This window comes from Pseudophryne corroboree (assembly GCF_028390025.1).
Source record: "Pseudophryne corroboree isolate aPseCor3 chromosome 3 unlocalized genomic scaffold, aPseCor3.hap2 SUPER_3_unloc_25, whole genome shotgun sequence".
Taxonomy (NCBI): domain Eukaryota; kingdom Metazoa; phylum Chordata; class Amphibia; order Anura; family Myobatrachidae; genus Pseudophryne; species Pseudophryne corroboree.
Window position 1 is genome coordinate 973669 of NW_026967514.1, and position 19834 is coordinate 993502.

General features: G+C 50.5%; 1 protein-coding gene across 1 annotated transcript; it reads left to right on the plus strand.

The window, feature by feature from the left end:
- The first annotated feature begins 2865 nt into the window (after positions 1 to 2865).
- Positions 2866 to 19119, plus strand: LOC134983802 (zinc finger protein 345-like). Its single transcript, XM_063949430.1, has 7 exons — positions 2866 to 2894; positions 7567 to 7645; positions 10984 to 11175; positions 11496 to 11613; positions 11694 to 11791; positions 11889 to 12477; positions 14810 to 19119. The coding sequence occupies exons 2-7, from the start codon at positions 7568 to 7570 to the stop codon at positions 16219 to 16221; spliced, it is 2487 nt and encodes an 828-aa protein (XP_063805500.1). The 5' UTR covers positions 2866 to 2894; position 7567; the 3' UTR covers positions 16222 to 19119.
- The last annotated feature ends 715 nt before the right edge of the window (positions 19120 to 19834 follow it).

A 19834-nucleotide genomic window follows, 5' to 3' on the forward strand; every position in this document is an offset into this window, starting at 1 on the left:
GGTGAGGAGTTCTGGGAGCGTCACAGTGACGTCACTTTTATCTTTGGTAATTGGTAATTACACACACAGACATCGATATGCCCCTTTTACCACAGCAGGTGACAAACAGAAAGGCAGGGGGCAGCAGGGGAGTGGGGTATGGGAGGCCAGGGGCAGCAGGAGAGGGGGGTATGGCAGGCAGGACAGGAGAGGGGGGTATGGGAGGTAGGCAGGGGGCAGAGGGGTATGGGAGGCAGGCAGGGGGCAGCAGGGGAGGGGGGTATTGGAGGCAGGGGGTAGCAGGAGAGGGGGTATGGGAGGCAGGGGGCAGCAGGAGATGGGGGTATGGGAGGCAGGGGGCAGCAGGGCATGGGGTATAGGGGGCAGCAGGGCAGGGGGTATAGGAGGCAGGGGAGGGGGTATGGCAGGCAGGGAGCAGCAGGGCAGGGGGGTATGGAAGGCAGGGAGCAGCAGAGGAGGGGGTATGGCAGGCAGGGAGAAGCAGGGCAAGGGGTATGGGAGGCAGGCAGGGCAGGGGGTATGGGAGGCAGGGGGCAGCAGGGCAGAGGGGTATGGGAGGCAGGCAGGGCGGTATGGGAGCAGCAGGGGAGGGAGGGTATGGGAGGCAGGGAGCAGCAGGGGAGGGGGGTATGGAAGGCAGGGGGCAGCAGGGCAGGGGGGTATGGGAGGCAGGCAGGGCAGGGGGGTATGGAAGGCAGGCAAGGGGGTATGGGAGGCAGCAGGGCAGGGGGGTATGGCAGGCAGGGGGCAGCAGGGGAGGGGGTATAGGAGGCAGGGGGCAGCAGGAGTGTGTGGTATGGGAGGCCGGGGGCAGCAGGGTATAGGGGGCAGCAGGGGAGGGGGTATGACAGGCAGGGAGCAGCAGGGCAGGTTGTATAGGGGGCACAGGGGAGGGAGGTATGGCAGGCAGGGAGCAGCAGGGCAGGTTGTATAGAGGGCAGCAGGGTAGGGAGGTATGGGAGGCTGGGGCAACAAGGGAGGCAGGGAGCAGCAGGGTGGTATGGGAGGCAGGGAGCAGCAGGGGAGGGGGTATGGGAGGCAGGCAGAGAGACAGGAGCAGCAGGAGAGAGGGGTATGGGAGACGGGGCAGCAGGAGAGGAGAGTATGGGAGGCAGGGGCAGCAGGGCAGGGGGGTATAGGGGGCAGCAGCGGAGGGGCTATGGGAGGCAGGGAGCAGCAGGGTATAGGGGGAAGCAGGGTAGGGGGATATGGCAGGCAGGGAGCAGCAGGGCAGGGGGGTATGGGAGGCAGGCGAGGGGCTATGGGAGGCAGGGGGCAGCAGGGTATAGGGGGAAGCAGGGTAGGGGGATATGGCAGGCAGGGAGCAGCAGGGGAGGGGGGTATGGAAGGCAGGGAGCAGTAGAGGAGGGGGTATGGCAGGCAGGGAGCAGCAGGGCAAGGGGGTATGGGAGGCAGGCAGGGCAGGGGGGTATGGGAGGCAGGGGGCAGCAGGGCAGAGGGGTATGGGAGGCAGGCAGGGCGGTATGGGAGCAGGGAGCAGCAGGGGAGGGGGGGTATGGGAGGCAGGGAGCAGCAGGGGAGGGGGGTATGGAAGGCAGGGGGCAGCATGGCAGGGGGGTATGGGAGGCAGGCAGGGCAGGGGGGTATGGAAGGCAGGCAAGGGGGTATGGGAGGCAGCAGGGCAGGGGGGTATGGCAGGCAGGGGGCAGCAGGGGAGGGGGTATAGGAGGCAGGGGGCAGCAGGAGTGTGTGGTATGGGAGGCCGTGGGCAGCAGGGTATAGGGGGCAGCAGGGGAGGGGGTATGACAGGCAGGGAGCAGCAGGGCAGGTTGTATAGGGGGCAGCAGGGGAGGGAGGTATGGCAGGCAGGGAGCAGCAGGGCAGGTTGTATAGAGGGCAGCAGGGTAGGGAGGTATGGGAGGCTGGGGCAACAAGGGAGGCTGGTATGGGAGGCAGGGAGCAGCAGGGGAGGGGGTATGGGAGGCAGGCAGGGAGACAGGAGCAGCAGGAGAGTGGTGTATGGGAGACGGGGCAGCAGGAGAGGAGAGTATGGGAGGCAGGGGCAGCAGGGCAGGGGGGTATAGGGGGCAGCAGCGGAGGGGCTATGGGAGGCAGGGAGCAGCAGGGTATAGGGGGAAGCAGGGTAGGGGGATATGGCAGGCAGGGAGCAGCAGGGCAGGGGGGTATGGGAGGCAGGCGAGGGGGTATGGGAGGCAGGGGGCAGCAGGGGAGGGGGGTATGGCAGGCAGGGGGCAGCAGGGTAGGGGGGTATGGGAGGCAGGGGGCAGCAGGGTAGGGGGGTATGGGAGGCAGGTGGCAGCAGGGTATGGGGGTATGGGAGGCAGGGGGCAGCAGGGGAGGGGGGTATGGGAGGCAGGGGGCAGCAGGGTAGGGGGGTATGGGAGACAGGGGGTAGCAGGGGAGGGGGGTATGGGGGGCAGGTGGCAGCAGGGTAGGGGGGTATGGGAGGCAGGTGGCAGCAGGGGAGGGGGGTATTGGGGGCAGGGGGAGGAGACAGGAGAGGGGGGGGGAGATGTTACCAGGGACAGTATTTCGGGGTCAGCGTCTAATTCATCGCACGGGATCAGGCACCAGCCCCGCCCACTATCTCATAGGCTGCAGCAACCCGTCACTCAGCCAGCCCCGCCCCTGTCTCTAGCTATTGGTCGCAGGGTCCAATCACTCATTCACCTTTCTCCCGCCCATTGCTCCCAGCCCCGCTCCCACTCCCTCCCATTCACTTCACGATGAGTGACGGGACTCTCCAACCAATGGCGGGTAGAGTGGGCGGGGATTTATGTTGAGGGACGGGACGCAGCGGCCTATGAGCGGGAGGGTGGGCGGTGCTGACTGACTGCGCTATACAGACGGTGACCCGGAAACATCGCCCCGCCCTTTCCTGTACACAGAGCTCCGCCCCCGGTCTCCTCCAGGTAATGGCCGCCGCCCCCTCTCCTGCCGGGCAGGGTGTATGTGCTGCAGTGTGTGGTGCATGGAGAGTATATTACCCGTGTCATACACACACACAGCGCTGCACACACTGATGTCACTGCTCATACAGGGGTGTTACACATAGGGGGCGTGGCTCCCAGTGTCCGCGGAGATCAGGTAATGGCGTCTTACTTTACTACTAGCCTGTGGTGTCCTGTTATTATTACTATACAGGAGGAGCAGCCTGTGGTGTCCTGTTATTGTTATACAGGGGGAGCAGCCTGTGGTGTCCTGTTATTATTACTATACAGTGGGAGCAGCCTGTGGTGTCCTGTTATTATTACTATACAGTGGGAGCAGCCTGTGGTGTCCTGTTATTATTACTATACAGTGGGAGCAGCCTGTGGTGTCCTGTTATTATTATACAGGGGGAGCAGCCTGTGGTGTCCTGTTATTGTTATACAGGGGGAGCAGCCTGTGGTGTCCTGTTATTGTTATACAGGGGGAGCAGCCTGTGGTGTCTTGTTATTATTAATATACAGGGGGAGCAGCCTGTGGTGTGCTGTTATTATTATTATACAGGAGGAGCAGCCTGTGGTGTCCTGTTGTTATTATACAGGAGGAGGAGCCTGTGGTGTCCTGTTATTATTACTATACAGTGGGAGCAGCCTGTGGTGTCCTGTTATTATTACTATACAGTGGGAGCAGCCTGTGGTGTCCTGTTATTATTACTATACAGTGGGAGCAGCCTGTGGTGTCCTGTTATTATTACTATACAGTGGGAGCAGCCTGTGGTGTCCTGTTATTATTACTATACAGTGGGAGCAGCCTGTGGTGTCCTGTTATTATTACTATACAGTGGGAGCAGCCTGTGGTGTCCTGTTATTGTTATACAGGGGGAGCAGCCTGTGGTGTCCTGTTATTGTTATACAGGGGGAGCAGCCTGTGGTGTCTTGTTATTATTAATATACAGGGGGAGCAGCCTGTGGTGTGCTGTTATTATTATTATACAGGAGGAGCAGCCTGTGGTGTCCTGTTATTGTTATTATACAGGAGGAGCAGCCTGTGGTGTCCTGTTGTTTATTATTATTATGTCAGCTGCAGAGCATTACTCCACCACTGGCAGTGTGACAGCTGCAGAGCATTACTACACCACTGGCAGTGTGACAGCTGCAGAGCATTACTACACCACTGGCAGTGTGACAGCTGCAGAGCATTACTACACCACTGGCAGTGTGACAGATGCAGAGCATTACTACACCACTGGCAGTGTGACAGCTGCAGAGCATTACTACACCACTGGCAGTGTGACAGCTGCAGAGCATTACTACACCACTGGCAGTGTGACAGCTGCAGGCTGAGCCCCCCCCCCCCCCAGCAGTCACGTCACTATAATGATGTAACGTGAAATGTCCGCTAGGAGGGCGCCACGCGTATAACGACGGCCATCTGCTGTAGAGACACCGGGCTGTATTATATAATGCCAGTATCAGAAGAGACTGACGTCATGTATGTAACAAGAGTTTCTGCAGCAGCTGTGCCTGGCGTTTACTATTATTCTATAGGCAACCTATTATTTTGTATACGTGCCGGCAGCCGGCCTGTTACTGTGCCCCGTGCTGTGTGCAAATGTGGGAATACCAGGTAGGCGCTCTATCCAAATGATGCAACAAAAGATAAAAACAATATAAACCGTAATATAGAGCAAAACATATACTAATGGGTGTTACCCTGAGGTATATGATATCTCTGGTATACATGATATACACAATGAGTATACACAAAGGTATCACTGATAAAATCAATGTAAAAGGAAAACGCTGATCCTTCTACATAGGAGACTCTCAGAGGTTTTGTCCGTCTCTTATAGTAAATGAGCAGCGCACAGTGTGAGTGAGAAGAAATCCCCCAGCTCTTGGAAAAGCTGCCCGGTGTGCGGAGAAACGCGTTGAGGGCACAGAGAGAGGGATTGCTGATACCTATAGTGCCCACAGAAGAAGATACAACCTCCAATAGCTGATGGTTTACAAATTGCCGGCAAATGTGAAATGAACATCATGGAGAGACTGCACCATATGTTCCTCCCTATTCCGGGTAAGTCCAGACACTGTGCTGCTGATACAAACCTTACCCGTGCTGGGAGTACGAGACAGCGGCTCTGCGCATCCACATTGCACCGCACGACAGGGAACAGCTTATAGCAGACCGCGCCGCCCGCAGCTTCTTCACCCGGGCAAAGGGTGATACAGAGCGGGTCTGTAGTATCAACTTTGTGCCGCAAGGACTACCAACACTGGTGCAGTGACTACTGACTACCATCACATCTATACACATGTAACTCACTTTGTTGTTACACCGGAACTAAGCGGATGGACAATTACCATATAAAGGTCACTCTGGTTCAGGGCACATTCCTGTATGAACCATATCAGCTGGAGGATTTCTTCTCACTCACACTGTGCGCTGCTCATTTACTATAAGAGACGGACAAAACCTCTGAGAGTCTCCTATGTAGAAGGATCAGCGTTTTCCTTTTACATTGATTTTATCAGTGATACCTTTGTGTATACTCATTGTGTATATCATTTATACCAGAGATATCATATACCTCAGGGTAACACCCATTAGTATATGTTTTGGTCTATATTACTGTTTATATTGTTTTTATTTTCTTGTGTGTAATAAACAGTGTTTTTAATTATGTTTTGGCTGCATCATTTGGATAGAGCGCCTACCTGGTAACCCCTACATTTGTCTCTATGTATGAGGAGGCCGGCTACCCCTCTCCAGGTGGCTGCTAATCCTAAGGTGTATTCCATCACAGACCTGCCCAGCGCCAACAAACCTTGTGTTTTCATGCTGTGTGCGCTGCCAACATCTGCACCCATGCAGCAAGTAGGGGAGGGCAGCATCTAGAAGCAGGCACAGAGAGAGCGGCACTTGCTCCTCCAGGGGGCTCGCAGCAGCTCATCCTTCCTAGGCTGCAGAGGGTGTGGGTAGGAGGCAGGGGGCTGTGTGTCTAGCATTGCAGGAGCCTCTGGTATGGGAGGGCCGGGTTATAGCCTGCAGGCAGCTGGCACTGTACCCCGCTCGTGGCTGCTGCTGCTGACCCCGTCCGAGCCCCATCTCATGTTACTCCATGCGGCTGCTCCCCTGCCTGTCTCCTGCCGCCTTTCCCCTGTCTGTCCCCGGCTGCCTTTCCCCTGTCTGTCCCCGGCTGCCTTTCCCCTGTCTGTCCCCGGCTGCCTTTCCCCTGTCTGTCTCCGGCTGCCTTTCCCCTGTCTGTCTCCGGCTGCCTTTCCCCTGTCTGTCTCCGGCTGCCTTTCCCCTGTCTGTGTCTTGCTGCCTTTCCTCTGTCTGTCTCCGGCCGCCTTTCCCCTGTCTGTCTCCGGCCGCCTTTCCCCTATCTGTGTCTTGCTGCCTTTCCCTGTCTGTCTCCGGCTGCCTTTCCCCTGTCTGTCTCCGGCTGCCTTTCCCCTGTCTGTCTCCGGCTGCCTTTCCCCTGTCTGTCTCCCGCCGCCTTTCCCCTGTCTGTCTCCCGCCGCCTTTCCCCTGTCTGTCTCCCGCCGCCTTTCCCCTGTCGGTCTCCGGCCGCCTTTCCTCTGCCTGTCTCCTGCCTCCTTTCCCGTGCATGTCTCCTGCCACCACCCACCCTACAGCCTCATGCCAGTTTACTGCCACCCCCACCCTGCCGCCCCATCTCATGTTACTCCATGCGGCTGCTCCCCTGCCTGTCTCCTGCCGCCTTTCCCCTGCCTGTCTCCTGCCGCCTTTCTCCTGTCTGTCCCCGGCTGCCTTTCCCCTGTCTGTCCCCGGCTGCCTTTCCCCTGTCTGTCTCCGGCTGCCTTTCCCCTGTCTGTCTCCTGCCACCTTTCCGCTGTCTGTCTCCGGCCGCCTTTCCCCTGTCTGTCTCCGGCCGCCTTTCCCCTGTCTGTCTCCGGCCGCCTTTCCCCTGTCTGTCTCCGGCCGCCTTTCCCCTGTCTGTCTCCGGCCGCCTTCCCCCTGTCTGTCTCCGGCCGCCTTTCCCCTGTCTGTCTCCGGCCGCCTTTCCCCTGCCTGTCTCCTGCCTCCTTTCCCGTGCATGTCTCCTGCCACCACCCACCCTACAGCCTCATGCCAGTTTACTGCCACCCCCACCCTGCCGCCCCCCCCCCCGCCTGTCTCCAGCCGCCTTCCCCCTGCCTGTCTCCAGCCGCCTTCCCCCTGCCTGTCTCCAGCCGCCTTCCCCCTGCCTGTCTCCAGCCGCCTTCCCCCTGCCTGTCTCCTGCCACCCCTTGACTGTCTCCGGCCGACATTCCCTTACCTGTCTCCTGCCGCCTTTCTCCTGCAACCTTTCCCCTGCTTGGCTCCTGCCGCTTTTCCAGGAGACCCTGTCCCTTCACAGTGTACTGAACATCAGCTAATTGTGACTCCACCCACAATAGCGCTACACTCTAGATCAGGCCCACTATGCAGTACAACCTTATGGGGCTGGGTCACAGGAACCTCGGAGACACTGACCAGGACTCTATGGCTGTGGGGAAATAGGAGACTTAATGACCACTCTATTCCATATTTACTATGTTACATGTGCAATATGTTTTATGTATTATATTTATTCCAAAGAACTCCAGCTGTGAGGAACGGAGTCTTTATTACACATCACACCTTCTGTACTCTCTCTAATTCATCAAGGATGGACAAAGACAGGAGTCACAGGACTGAGAGGATAATAAATATCACCCTGGAGATCATTTACCTGCTGACTGGGGAGGTGAGTGGATCTGGGAGCGTCACAGTGAACTCAAATCTATAGTAATAATACAGGGACATGACTGGGGAGGTGAGAGGATCTGGGAGTGTCACAATGAAATCACTTATATCTATAGTAATAATACAGGGACATGACTGGGGAGGCGAGAGGATCTGGGAGTGTCACAGTGACATCACTTATATCTATAGTAATAATAAAGGACATGACTGGGTAGGTGAGGGTAATGACATCACTTATATCTATAGTAATAATACCGGGACATGACTGGGGAGGTGAGAGGATCTGGCAGTGTCACAGTGACATCACTTACATCTATAGTAATAATACTGGGACATGACTGGGGAGGTGAGAGGATCTGGGAGTGTCACAGTGACATCACTTATATCTATAGTAATAATACAGGGACATGACTAGGGAGGTGACAGGATCTGGGAGCATCACTGTGACCTTATATTTCTAGTAATAATACCAGGACATGACTGGGTAGGTGAGAGGATCTGGGAGCATCATTGTGATCTTATAGCTATAGTAATAATACAAGGACATGACTGGGGAGGTGAGGGGATCTAGAAGCATCACTGTGACATCACTTATGTCTATAGTAATAATACAGGTATATGACTGGGGAGGTGAGGGGATCTGGGAGTGTCACATTGACATCACTTATATCTATAGTAATAATAAAGGGACATGACTGTGGAGGTGAGTGAATCTGGGAGCACCACTGTGACCTTATATCTATATTAATAATACGTATATGACTGGAGAGGTGAGTGGATCTGGGAGTGTCACAGTGACATCACTAATATCTATAGCAATACAGGGACATGACTGGGGAGGTGAGGGGATCTAGGAGATGCACAGTGACGTGACATATATCGTAATAATACAGGGACATGACTGGGAAGGTGAGGAGATCTGGGAGCGTCACTGTGACATCACATATCTATCGTACTAATACAGGGACATGACTGGGGAGGTGAGGGGATCTGGGAGCGTCACAGTGACATCACTAATATCTGTAGTCATAATAGAGGGACGTGACTTGGGAGGTGAGGGAATCTGGGAGTGTCTCAGTGACCTAACTTATATCTATAGTAATAATACAGGGACATGACTGGGGAGGGTGAGGGGATCTGGGAGTGTCATAGTGACACACATCTATAGTAATAATACAGGGACATGACTGGGGAGTTGAGGGGATCTGGGATTGTCACTGTGACATCACATATCTATTGTAATAATACGAGAACATGACTGGGGAGGTGAGGGGATCTGGGAGCGTCACTGTGAAGTCACATATCTATAGTAATAATACAGAGACATGACTGGGGAGGTGAGGGGATCTGGGAGAGGCGCAATGATGTCACATATCTATAGTAATAATACAAGGACATGACTGGGGAGGTAAGGTGACCTGGGAGTGGCACAGTGATGTCACTTATATCTATTGTAATAATACAGAGATGTGACTGGGGAGGTGAGAAGATCTGGGAGCGTCACAGTGACGTCACTCATATCTATAGTAATAATACAGGGACATGACTGGGGAGGTGAGATCTTGGAGCGTCACAATGACATCACTTATATCTGTAGCAATAATACAGAGATGTGACTGGGAGGGGCGAGGGGATCTCTGAGTGTCACAGTGACATCACTTTTATCTTTAGTTATAATACAGGGATATGACTGGGGAGGTGAGGGAATCTGTGAGTGTCACAGTGACATCACTTATATCAATAGCAATAATACAGGGACATGACTGGGGAGGTTAGCGGATCTGGGAGCTATACAGTGACATGACTTTTATCTATATTCGTAATACAGGGACATGACTGAGAAGGTGTGGGGATCCGAGAGCAATACAGTGACGTCACTAATATCCATAGTCATAATACAGGGACATGACTGGGGAGGTGAGATGATTTAGAAGCGTCACTGTGAAGTCACTTATATCTATAGTAATAATACAGGGACATTAATGGGGAGGTGAGGGAGTATAGTAGCATAACTAACATCACTTATTTTTAGTAATACAGGGACATGACTGGGGAGGTGAGGGGATCTGGGAGAGTCACTGTGACATCACTTATATCTATAGTAATAATACAGGGACATGACTGGGGAGGTGAGGGGGATCTGGGAGCGTCACTGTGACTCACATCTATAGTAATAATACAGGGACCTGACTGGGGAGTTGAGGGGATCTGGGATTGTCACTGAGACACCAATTATATCTATTGTAATACGAGAACATGACTGGGAAGGTGAGGGGATCTGGGAGCGTCACTGTGAAGTCACATATCTTAGTAATAATACAGGGACATGACTGGGGAGGTGAGGGGATCTGGGAGAGGCGCAATTATGTCACATATCTATAGTAATAATACAAGGACATGACTGGGGAGGTAAGGTGATCTGGGAGTTTCACAGTGACTTCACTTATATCTATAGTAATAATACAGGGACATGACTGGGGAGGTGAGGGAATCTGGGAGTTTCACAGAGACTTCACTTATATCTATAGTAATAATACAGGGACATGACTGGGGAGGTGAGGGGATCTGGGAGTGTCACAGTGACGTCACTCATATCTATAGTAATACAGGGACATGACTGGGGAGGTGGGGGGATCTGGAAGCATCACTGTGAAGTCACATATCTATAGTAATAATACAATGACATGACTGGGGAGGTGAGGGGATCTGGGAGCGTCACAATGACCTCACTTATATCTGTAGCAATAATACAGAGATGTGACTTGGTGGGGTGAGGGGATCTGGGAGCGTCACAGTAATGTCACTTTTATCTATAGTAATAATACAGGGATATGACTGGGGTGGTGAGGGAATCTGTGAGTGTCACAGTGACATCACTTATATCAATAGTAATAATACAGGGACATGACTGGGGAGGTGAGGGGATCTGGGAGCGTCAATGTGACATCACATATCTATAGTAATTATACAGGGCCATGACTGGGGAGGTTAGCGGATCTGGGAGCTATACAGTGACATTGCTTTTATCTATAGTAGTAATACAGGGACATGACTGAGAAGGTGAGGGGATCCGAGAGCATTACAGTGACGTCACTAATATCTATAGTCATAATACAGGGACATGACTGGGGAGGTGAAGGGATTTTGGAGCTTCATAGTGACGTCACTCAGATCTATAGAAATAATACAGGGACATGACTGGGGAGGTGAGATGATTTAGAAGCATCACTGTGAAGTCACTTATACCTATAGTAATAATAAAGGGACATGCCTGGGGAGGTGAGGGGGGGGGGTCTGGGAGTGTATATATTGATATTTGATGTCTCCTCCCTTACTCAGGATTACACAGTAGTGAAGAAGACATCCAATGAGTGTGAGATACTCAACAGCCATCCCTGTGTGTTAGGAGGTCTGAGTAGAACCCAGAGCCACATCCCAGTGCCTCCACCTGACTCACTAATACATGAGAGACCCAATGACCAAAAGATCCTGGAACTCACCAACAAGATCATTCAGCTGCTGACTGGAGAGGTGACTGCTGGGAATGGGGCATTATACAGTAACACCAGGGGACGTGTCTGGCTGATGACTGGAGTGGTGACTGCTGGGAATGGGACATTATACAGTAACACCAGGGGATGTGTCTGGGTGATGACTGGAGAGATGACTGCTGGGAATGGGGCATTTTTCAGTAACACCAGGGGATGTGTCTGGGTGATGACTGGAGAGGTGACTCCTGGGAATGGTACATTATACAGTAACACCAGGGGACGTGTCTGGGTGATGACTGTATCACTCTGTGTCAGGTTCCTATAAGGTGTCAGGATGTCACTGTCTATGTCTCCATGCAGGAGGGGGAGTATATAGAGGAACACAGGGGTCTGTACAAGGACGTGATGATGGAGAATCACCGGCCCCTCACATCTCTGGATAAGAGGAGACTGTCATGTATTGTACAGGGGAGAGCAGGTATGGGGGCCCCCTATATACACACATCATCTGATAATCGCATATATACACTGTACTCAGTCACTGTGTGTCTCCTACAGAAGGACCCAGTAACCGAGATATCTCAGAGAGATGTCCCCGTCCTCTGTATACCCAGGACTGTACAGAGGAGTATCACAGGATCCCACAGGAGGATCAGGTAGGTGGGCTATAGGGTCTCCCCAATAAACCAAAGTGACTGTCACTATATTTGTGTAGAGGAGCTGTGTGTCATTATATTTGTCTTGTTTACATAGGGTGAAGCCCAGTTAAATAATATTAAAATCAAAGATACAGAGGGAGAAGTAGAGACGTATGTGACTGATATGAAGGCAGAAGATATAGAGGGAGAAGAAGAGACGTATGTGACTGATAAAAAGGCAGAAGATATAGAGGGAGAAGAAGAGACGTATGTGACTGATATAAAGGCAAAAGACATAGATGGAGAAGAAGAGACGTATGTGACTGATATAAAGGCAGAAGATATAGAGGGAGAAGAAGAGACGTATGTGACTGATATAAAGGAAGAAGATATAGAGGGAGAAGAAGAGACGTATGTGACTGATATGAAGGCAGAAGATATAGATGGAGAAGAAGAGACGTATGTGACTGATATGAAGGCAGAAGATACAGAGGGAGAAGAGACGTATGTGACTGATATAAAGGCAGAAGATATAGAAGGAGAAGAGATGTACGTGACTGATATGAAGGCAGAAGATACAGAGGGAGAAGAAGAGACATATGTGACTGATATAGAGACAGAAGATACAGAGGGAGAAGAAGAGACGTATGTGAGGGGTGATCAGCAGTGTAAGGAGGAGGAGATCCCTACAGATATCAGCACAGGTGAGTAATAAACACTTATTATAGAAGAGAGTCACATATTCTCCTTCCTCAGTCACTACATCAATCTCTTATCCTACACCCTCCTCTGTCAGTACAAATTAATGAGGAATTTGTTTTTTCCCAGTATGGAGTCAGGAGCCATCACCTCTATTATACTCCTGCTCTCACCCTCACATCATGTCACTGTGTGTTACCATCCCAGAGATCTGACCAGTCTCTTCCCCACACTCTCTAGGGTATATTGTACATCAGGAGCCATCAGCCCCTATTATACTCCAGCTCTCCGCCTCACATCATGTCACTGTGTGTTAGGTGTATCATACATCAGGAGCCATCAGCCCCTATTATACTTCTGCTCTCCCACTCACATGTCACTGTGTGTAACCAGCCCAGAGATCTGACCAGTCTCCTCCCCACACTCTCTGGTGTATCATACATCAGGAGCCATCAGCCCCTATTATACTTCTGCTCTCCCACTCACATCATGTCACTGTGTGTTACCAGCCCAGAGATCTGACCAGTCTCCTCCCCACACTCTCTGGTGTATCTCATACATCAGGAGCCATCAGCCCCTATTATACTCCTGCTCTCCTCCTCACATCATGTCACTGTGTGTTACCAGCCCACAGATCTGACCAGTCTCCTCCCAACACTCTCTGGTCTAACCCTCCCTCCCCCACAGCCTAACCCTCCCTGGGGGATGCCTAACCCCCCCTACACGCTGCCTAACCATTCCTCCCCCACAGCCTGTTCCTATCCCTACCCAGCGGTGCTAACCCTTCTCCCTGAAGCCTAACCCTAACTCTCCCTCCCCCACAACCGAACCCGCCCTCCCCCATAGCATAACCCTCCCCGGGGGGTGCCTAACCCCCCCTATCCGCAGCCTATCTCCCTCACAGCCTAACCCTCCCCTGGGGATGCCTAACACCCCCTACCTGCAGCCTAATCCTCCCTCCCCAACAGCCTGTCCCTAACCCTCCACAGTGGTGCTAACCCTTCTTCCTGCAGCCTAAACCTAGCCCTCCCTCCCCCACAACCTGTCCCTAACCCTCCCCAGTGGTGCTAAGCCTTACCCTTCTCTCTGCAGCCTAACCCTCCCTCCCCCACAGCCTAGCCCCCCCACCCTAGCAGCCTAACCCTATCCCTCTCTGGGGATGCCTAACTCTAACCCCCCACCTACCCACAGCCTAACCCTAACCATCCCACCCCTGCAGCCAAAAGCACCTCCAAGTCAGGTGACCAGAATACAGCCTGTGGCTTCAGCAGCATTGCTAGGCTGCGGCAGTAAACGCTGCCCGGAGTAAGCGTAGCCAGCGGCTTTAGGGCAGTAGGAGTGGGGTGACTTAATAGATTGGGTCTTGGTCCCAGCGGCGGCTGAGAGCTCTCAGGTAGGGTAGATAAATAGCCACTTAGTGAGGAGAGCTCCAGAAAGCACGTCTGGATGGACCACACTCCTCTTATTTATTAGTTTATATACTAACAGGGGTGACAGGTGTGGTACAGCCCTACAAAGGCAGATCCAATCTCTTTCTCATCAGACTCTGCTGTCTTCCCTGCACTCTCACTCAGATGTTCACTGTTGCCAGTAGCACACGTATGAGAAGCAGAAGTATGGCGGCAGCTGTATAGATTCTGATATGTAATTCTCTGTATCATACTTACCGTACACACATCATCCTTATTACTATTGAGAGAATAGAGGTAAGACACTGATGATGAGGGTGTAAGAGTGGATTATAACCTAGCAGGTGATGATGATGATGATTGCAGGGTATTATATGGTGTATTGCATGTAAAGTACCTTGTTCCACACCTACTCTGCTGTAGCAATATACCTTATATAAGGGTGAGTAACACTTGTACAGGTTTACCAGCGTATGAGCACACACATAAAGGAATACTACCTTACCAATGCTTCCAGGAGTAACGTTAGGAGACATTTCTCTGATCCATCAACTCATATGACTGATGTTATTGTTCATCTAGAATCTCTCAATTCATACGATATGTTCCCCATCCATTGTTTTACATTGGTGCTGACATAGGACTTGGCGAGTGACTACATCTCCATTTATACTTTATGGTTAGTTACCAGTACAAGAGAGATATATATATGTCTTATTATAATATTACATTTGTTATTGTGAGTGTTCTCAGGAGGGTGGACACAATGATAGTCTGAGACACAATATTATAATGCCTTCAGTAAAAGTTATGTTTTATTATACACACACATTTACAATTAAGTGTCCCAGAGAGTCGTCTTCTATTGTTTACAAGATTAATATTGTTACAGATAATGTCACATTTCCATAATGTATTTTATTTCCAGCAGATGGACACACAAGCAGAAATATCTCAGAAGGACATGTAATGTTATCCCCGGATTGTGACATAAAAGATAATGACAGTAGACAGGATTCTCCAGGAGATAACCCCATTACCCCAATTATACATTCAGCTCTATCAGCTGATCCCCCTGATCCTGGGAAATGTTCTCCTGATCACTCTGATATTGGTGCATCTGTTATAGCTCTGACAGATATAGTGTTTCCATGTTCTATAGATACCAAATGTTTTACACAGAACACAAAGTGTATTAACCCACACACAGGTAAGGCAGGTGAAAGGCCAGTATGTCCGGAGTGTGAGAAATGTTTTACATACAAATCAGATCTTGTTATACATCAGAGAAGTCACACAGGTGAGAAGCCATTTCCATGTTCTGAGTGTGGGAAATGTTTTGCACGGAAATCACGTCTTGTTAGACATCCGAGAAGTCACACAGGTGAGAAGCCATTTCCATGTTCTGAGTGTGGGAAATGTTTTACACAGAATTCACAACTTGTTGCACATCAGAGAAGTCACACAGGTGAGAAGCCATTTCCATGTTCTGAGTGTGGGAAATGTTTTGCACAGAAATCAGTTCTTGTTAAACATAACAGAAGTCACACAGGTGAGAAGCCATATTCATGTTCTGAGTGTGGGAAATGTTTTGCATACAAATCAGCTCTTGTTAAACATAACAGAAGTCACACAGGTGATAAGCCATTTCCATGTTCTGAGTGTGGGAAATGTTTTGCACACAAATCAGATCTTGTTATACATCACAGAAGTCACACAGGTGAGAAGCTGTTTCCTTGCTCCGAATGCGGGAAATGTTGTGCAAGTAAATCACATCTTGTTATACATCACAGAAGTCACACAGGTGAGAAGCCATTTTCTTGCTCTGAGTGCGGGAAATGTTTTACACAAAAATCACATCTTGTTACACATCACAAAAGTCACACAGGTGAGAAGCCATTTCCATGTTCTGAGTGTGGGAAATGTTTTGCACAAAAATTACATCTTGTTATACATCACAGAAGTCACACAGGTGAGAAGCCATTTTCTTGCTCTGAGTGTGGGAAATGTTTTACACGGAAATCACATCTTGTTACACATGAGAGAAGTCACACACGTGAGAAGGTATTTTCTTGCTCTGAGTGCGCGAAAAGTTTTACCTGGAAATCCCACTTTGTTATACATCAGAGAAGTCACACAGGTGAGAAGCCATTTTCTTGCACTAAGTGTGGGAAATGTTTTACACGGAAATCAAATCTTGTTACACATTACAGAAGTCACACAGGTGAGAAGGCATTTCCATGTTCTGAGTGCTGGAAATGTTTTACACGGAAATCATATCTTCTTAGACATCAGCGAACTCACACAGGTGAGAGGCCATTTATATACTCTGAGAAATAAATCAGCTCTTGTTGCACAAATTAGACATCACTCAGGTGAGGAACCATTTTAATCTTCTGGAGTATACTCATCATTGCCATGCATTGTTCTTCAAGGTTCTTATCCTATCTCCTATGCTTTTTGCAATATACATGCTACCACTGGGTGTTAGGGTCTCCTGCCCTGTACTGCCACGTCGTCATGGCAACCGGGAGACAAGTGCTAGCGGAGTAACCTGAGCGCAGCTGATACTCCGGTTCGGGTCTTTTGCTGTGCAGTGGTTACAGGCTCTGTGCACGGCAGGGGATCCGGTGCTGGTTTTTGTGCTCAGTCTGTGAGTTCTGAGTGGGGCGTGGACAGCACCTGCTTTATAAGGCCTCTTCTCAGGTTAAGCAGATGCTGCTGAATCTTTGTTGGTTAGTCAGTTCCTGAAAGTTAGCCAGTACTGTGTAGCTTTGTATTTGTTGTTGCTTACTGCAAATAGGCCTGGGGATTTGGTACTACACTCTGCCAATCCAGACCTAGCAGTAAGACTGGAGTCAGTCGTTTAGCTTGCTGGGGTTCTTTTACTACTCTGTGAACTTAGCAAGTTTGCGGCTGTATTCTAAGACTTGCCTGCCTAAATTCTGTCTCACTGTGCAAGGTGTTCAGGTGTCAGCTTAGTGGCAGTAAGCTGAACCTGTGCACTGCAAGTGAGAATTAGGATTGTGGAGACTCTCCTTGTATCTATCATTCCATCTCTGACCAAGGAGTTTACTGGCACACCCGTTGGTAACCCTTTAGGGTTTTGCTGTTTCCCTTAGCAACAGCATTTCGGGTTCTCTACGTATTAAAACACAACATCTTGCTTTTCCCATCTGAGCATTACTAATACTAGGGAGACACCCAGTTCCTTAGCCTCTGGGCTTCTCTGTTCACTTTGTGTGTATTTTGTTACCCTATCACCTTCTGTGTACGTAATGTCATATTCCCCAGTCTGTCTGTGAGTTCATTTGTTTTGCATACCTATCCGTTCAGACACCAGTACATTCCTGCAGGCACTGGTGTGCATAACAGTTCAAACACCAGTACATTCCTGCAGGCACTGGAGTGCATAACAGTTCTGGCACCAGTACATTCCTGCAGGCACTGGTGTGCATAACATATTCAGCAGCCTAATACTCCTGTTGAAATTTTGTGGGAATATGGAGCATACCCCTCAAAATACGTTGCAACAGGTGGTCGATCAGGTGCAGGTCCTGACTCGACAATTTAATGATTTGTCCATTAAAATGCACACCTCCCAGGCCGCTGGCGGAGCTCCCGCAGCAGCAGCACCTTCAGGGGTTAAGGAGCCGAAAGTAAATCTCCCGGATCGTTTTTCTGGAGATCGCTCGCAGTTCTTTTGTTTCAAGGAGAGCTGGAAGCTATACTTCCGGCTTAGGCCTCAGTCTTCTGGGTCGGAGATTCAGCGGGTGGGCATAGTGATTTCCTTGCTACAAGGAGACCCACAGGTCTGGGCATATGGGTTGCAGCCTGAATGTCCGTCGCTTAAAAGTGTTGATGCTTTTTTTACGGCACTGGGCATGTTGTATGATGACCCTGACAAGACGGCCTCAGCCGAGGCTCAGATTTCGATCCTTAAGCAAGGGCGAAGGCCAGTTGAGGTTTACTGTACGGAGTTTCGGAGGTTGGCTCATGATACCCAGTGGAATGACCCAGCCCTGAGACACCAGTACCGAAGAGGTCTTTCTAACCAGATAAAGGACCAACTGGTACAATATCCCTTGCCTGATAGCTTGGATCAGCTCATGCAGTTATCCATCCGGGTGGATAGACGGCTGAGAGAGCGTAGGCTTGAAAGGGAGACTGAGGTTTCCTTCTTTCCCAAGGGAACCTCAGACTCTGAGGAATTTTCCGAGGAGCCTATGCAGATTGGGGCTACCCGCCTCTCCTCGCGTGAGAAGATGCGGAGGAGACAGCAGGGGTTGTGTTTGTACTGTGGGAATAAAGGTCATGTGGTAGTATCATGCCCAGAAAAGCCGGAAAACTTCAGGGCCTGAGGGTGATGGGAAATATCCTGTCAGGGGAGGGGTCCTGGGGTGCACACCGGTAATGAGAGGTGCGACCCTGCGGAGACCTTTCAGTAGAACTGCATACAAAGAAAAAGGTTGCAGGTGCACAATTCAAACATTACCAAATTATTAATAATAATAATTGCAATAAAATTTTGCATTTTAAGCGAGGTTCTTCGCTTAGTTATGGCCATAAGTAACGGCTTGCCCACCGCGTCCAGGTGACCTCATTAGTCGGGCAAGTCCCTAACATTTTGGGGGGTACAAATCTAGGGTGCGGGACCCCCCAAATATCCTGTCAGGGCAGAAGTCAGAATTTCCCAAGAAGACCTTTTATCATTCCGGTGACCTTGAAGATCCTTGGTCAAACTGTCAAGACTGAGGCCTTTGTGGACAGTGGGGCCGACGGGGTTTTTATGGACCGCCAATTCGCCCTGAAACACTCTGTTCCCTTAGTACCCTTGGCATCGGAAATTGAGATTTGTGGGTTAAACGGGGATCCATTATCCCAAGGTAAAATTACCTCTTGCACTAGCCAGATTTCTTTGTTTATTGGAGCCACACACTCTGAAAAATTGTCCTTTTATGTGACTGTCTGTACTTTTGCCCCCATTGGTGTTGGGGTTACCATGGTTAAGGGCCCACAATCCTCAATTTGACTGGGTCTCTGGGGAGATTTTTAGTTGGGGTACTGATTGTTTCAGGAGTTGCTTGAGCCTTCCAGTCAGGCTCTCGCAGTTAAGATTGCCAGGGTGTTATGCAGATTTTGCGGACGTGTTCTCCAAAAAAGTTGCAGAGGTACTACCTCCCCATCGCCCCTATGACTGTGCCATTGATTTGTTGCCAAATGCTAAGCTTCCCAAGAGCAGGTTGTACTCCCTGTCACGTCCTGAGACTCAGGCTATGGCAGAGTACATTCAGGAGAACTTGGCTAAGGGATTTATCAGATCTTCACAGTCTCCAGTTGGGTCGGGGTTCTTCTTCGTGGGTAAAAAGGACGGTTCGTTGCGACCCTGCATCGACTTCAGGGAATTGAACCGTATCACGATTAAAAACTCATACCCACTGCCCCTCATTTCGGTCTTGTTTGACCAGCTTCGTACTGCCACCATTTTTTCTAAGATTGACCTACGCGGTGCGTACAATCTAATCCGAATAAAAGAGGGGGATGAATGGAAGACTGCCTTTAATACCCACTCAGGGCATTATGAATATTTGGTGATGCCTTTTGGGCTCTGTAATGCCCCGGCAGTCTTCCAGGATTTCATGAATGATGTGCTCAGGGAATATTTGGATAGATTCTTAGTTGTATACTTAGATGACATCCTAATCTTCTTCTCCCATTCCCTGGAGGAACATCGGAAGCATGTACGCTTAGTCGTCCAGAAACTCAGAGACCACCGGCTTGGGGCGAAGCTGGAGAAGTGCGAATTTGAAGTTCAGCAAATCGCATTTCTAGGATATATTATCTCCCCAGAAGGTTTCCAAATGGAGGGTTCCAAGGTACAGGCAGTCCTGGATTGGGTGCAGCCCACTAGTTTGAAGGCGCTTCAGCGTTTCCTGGGCTTTGTGAATTTTTA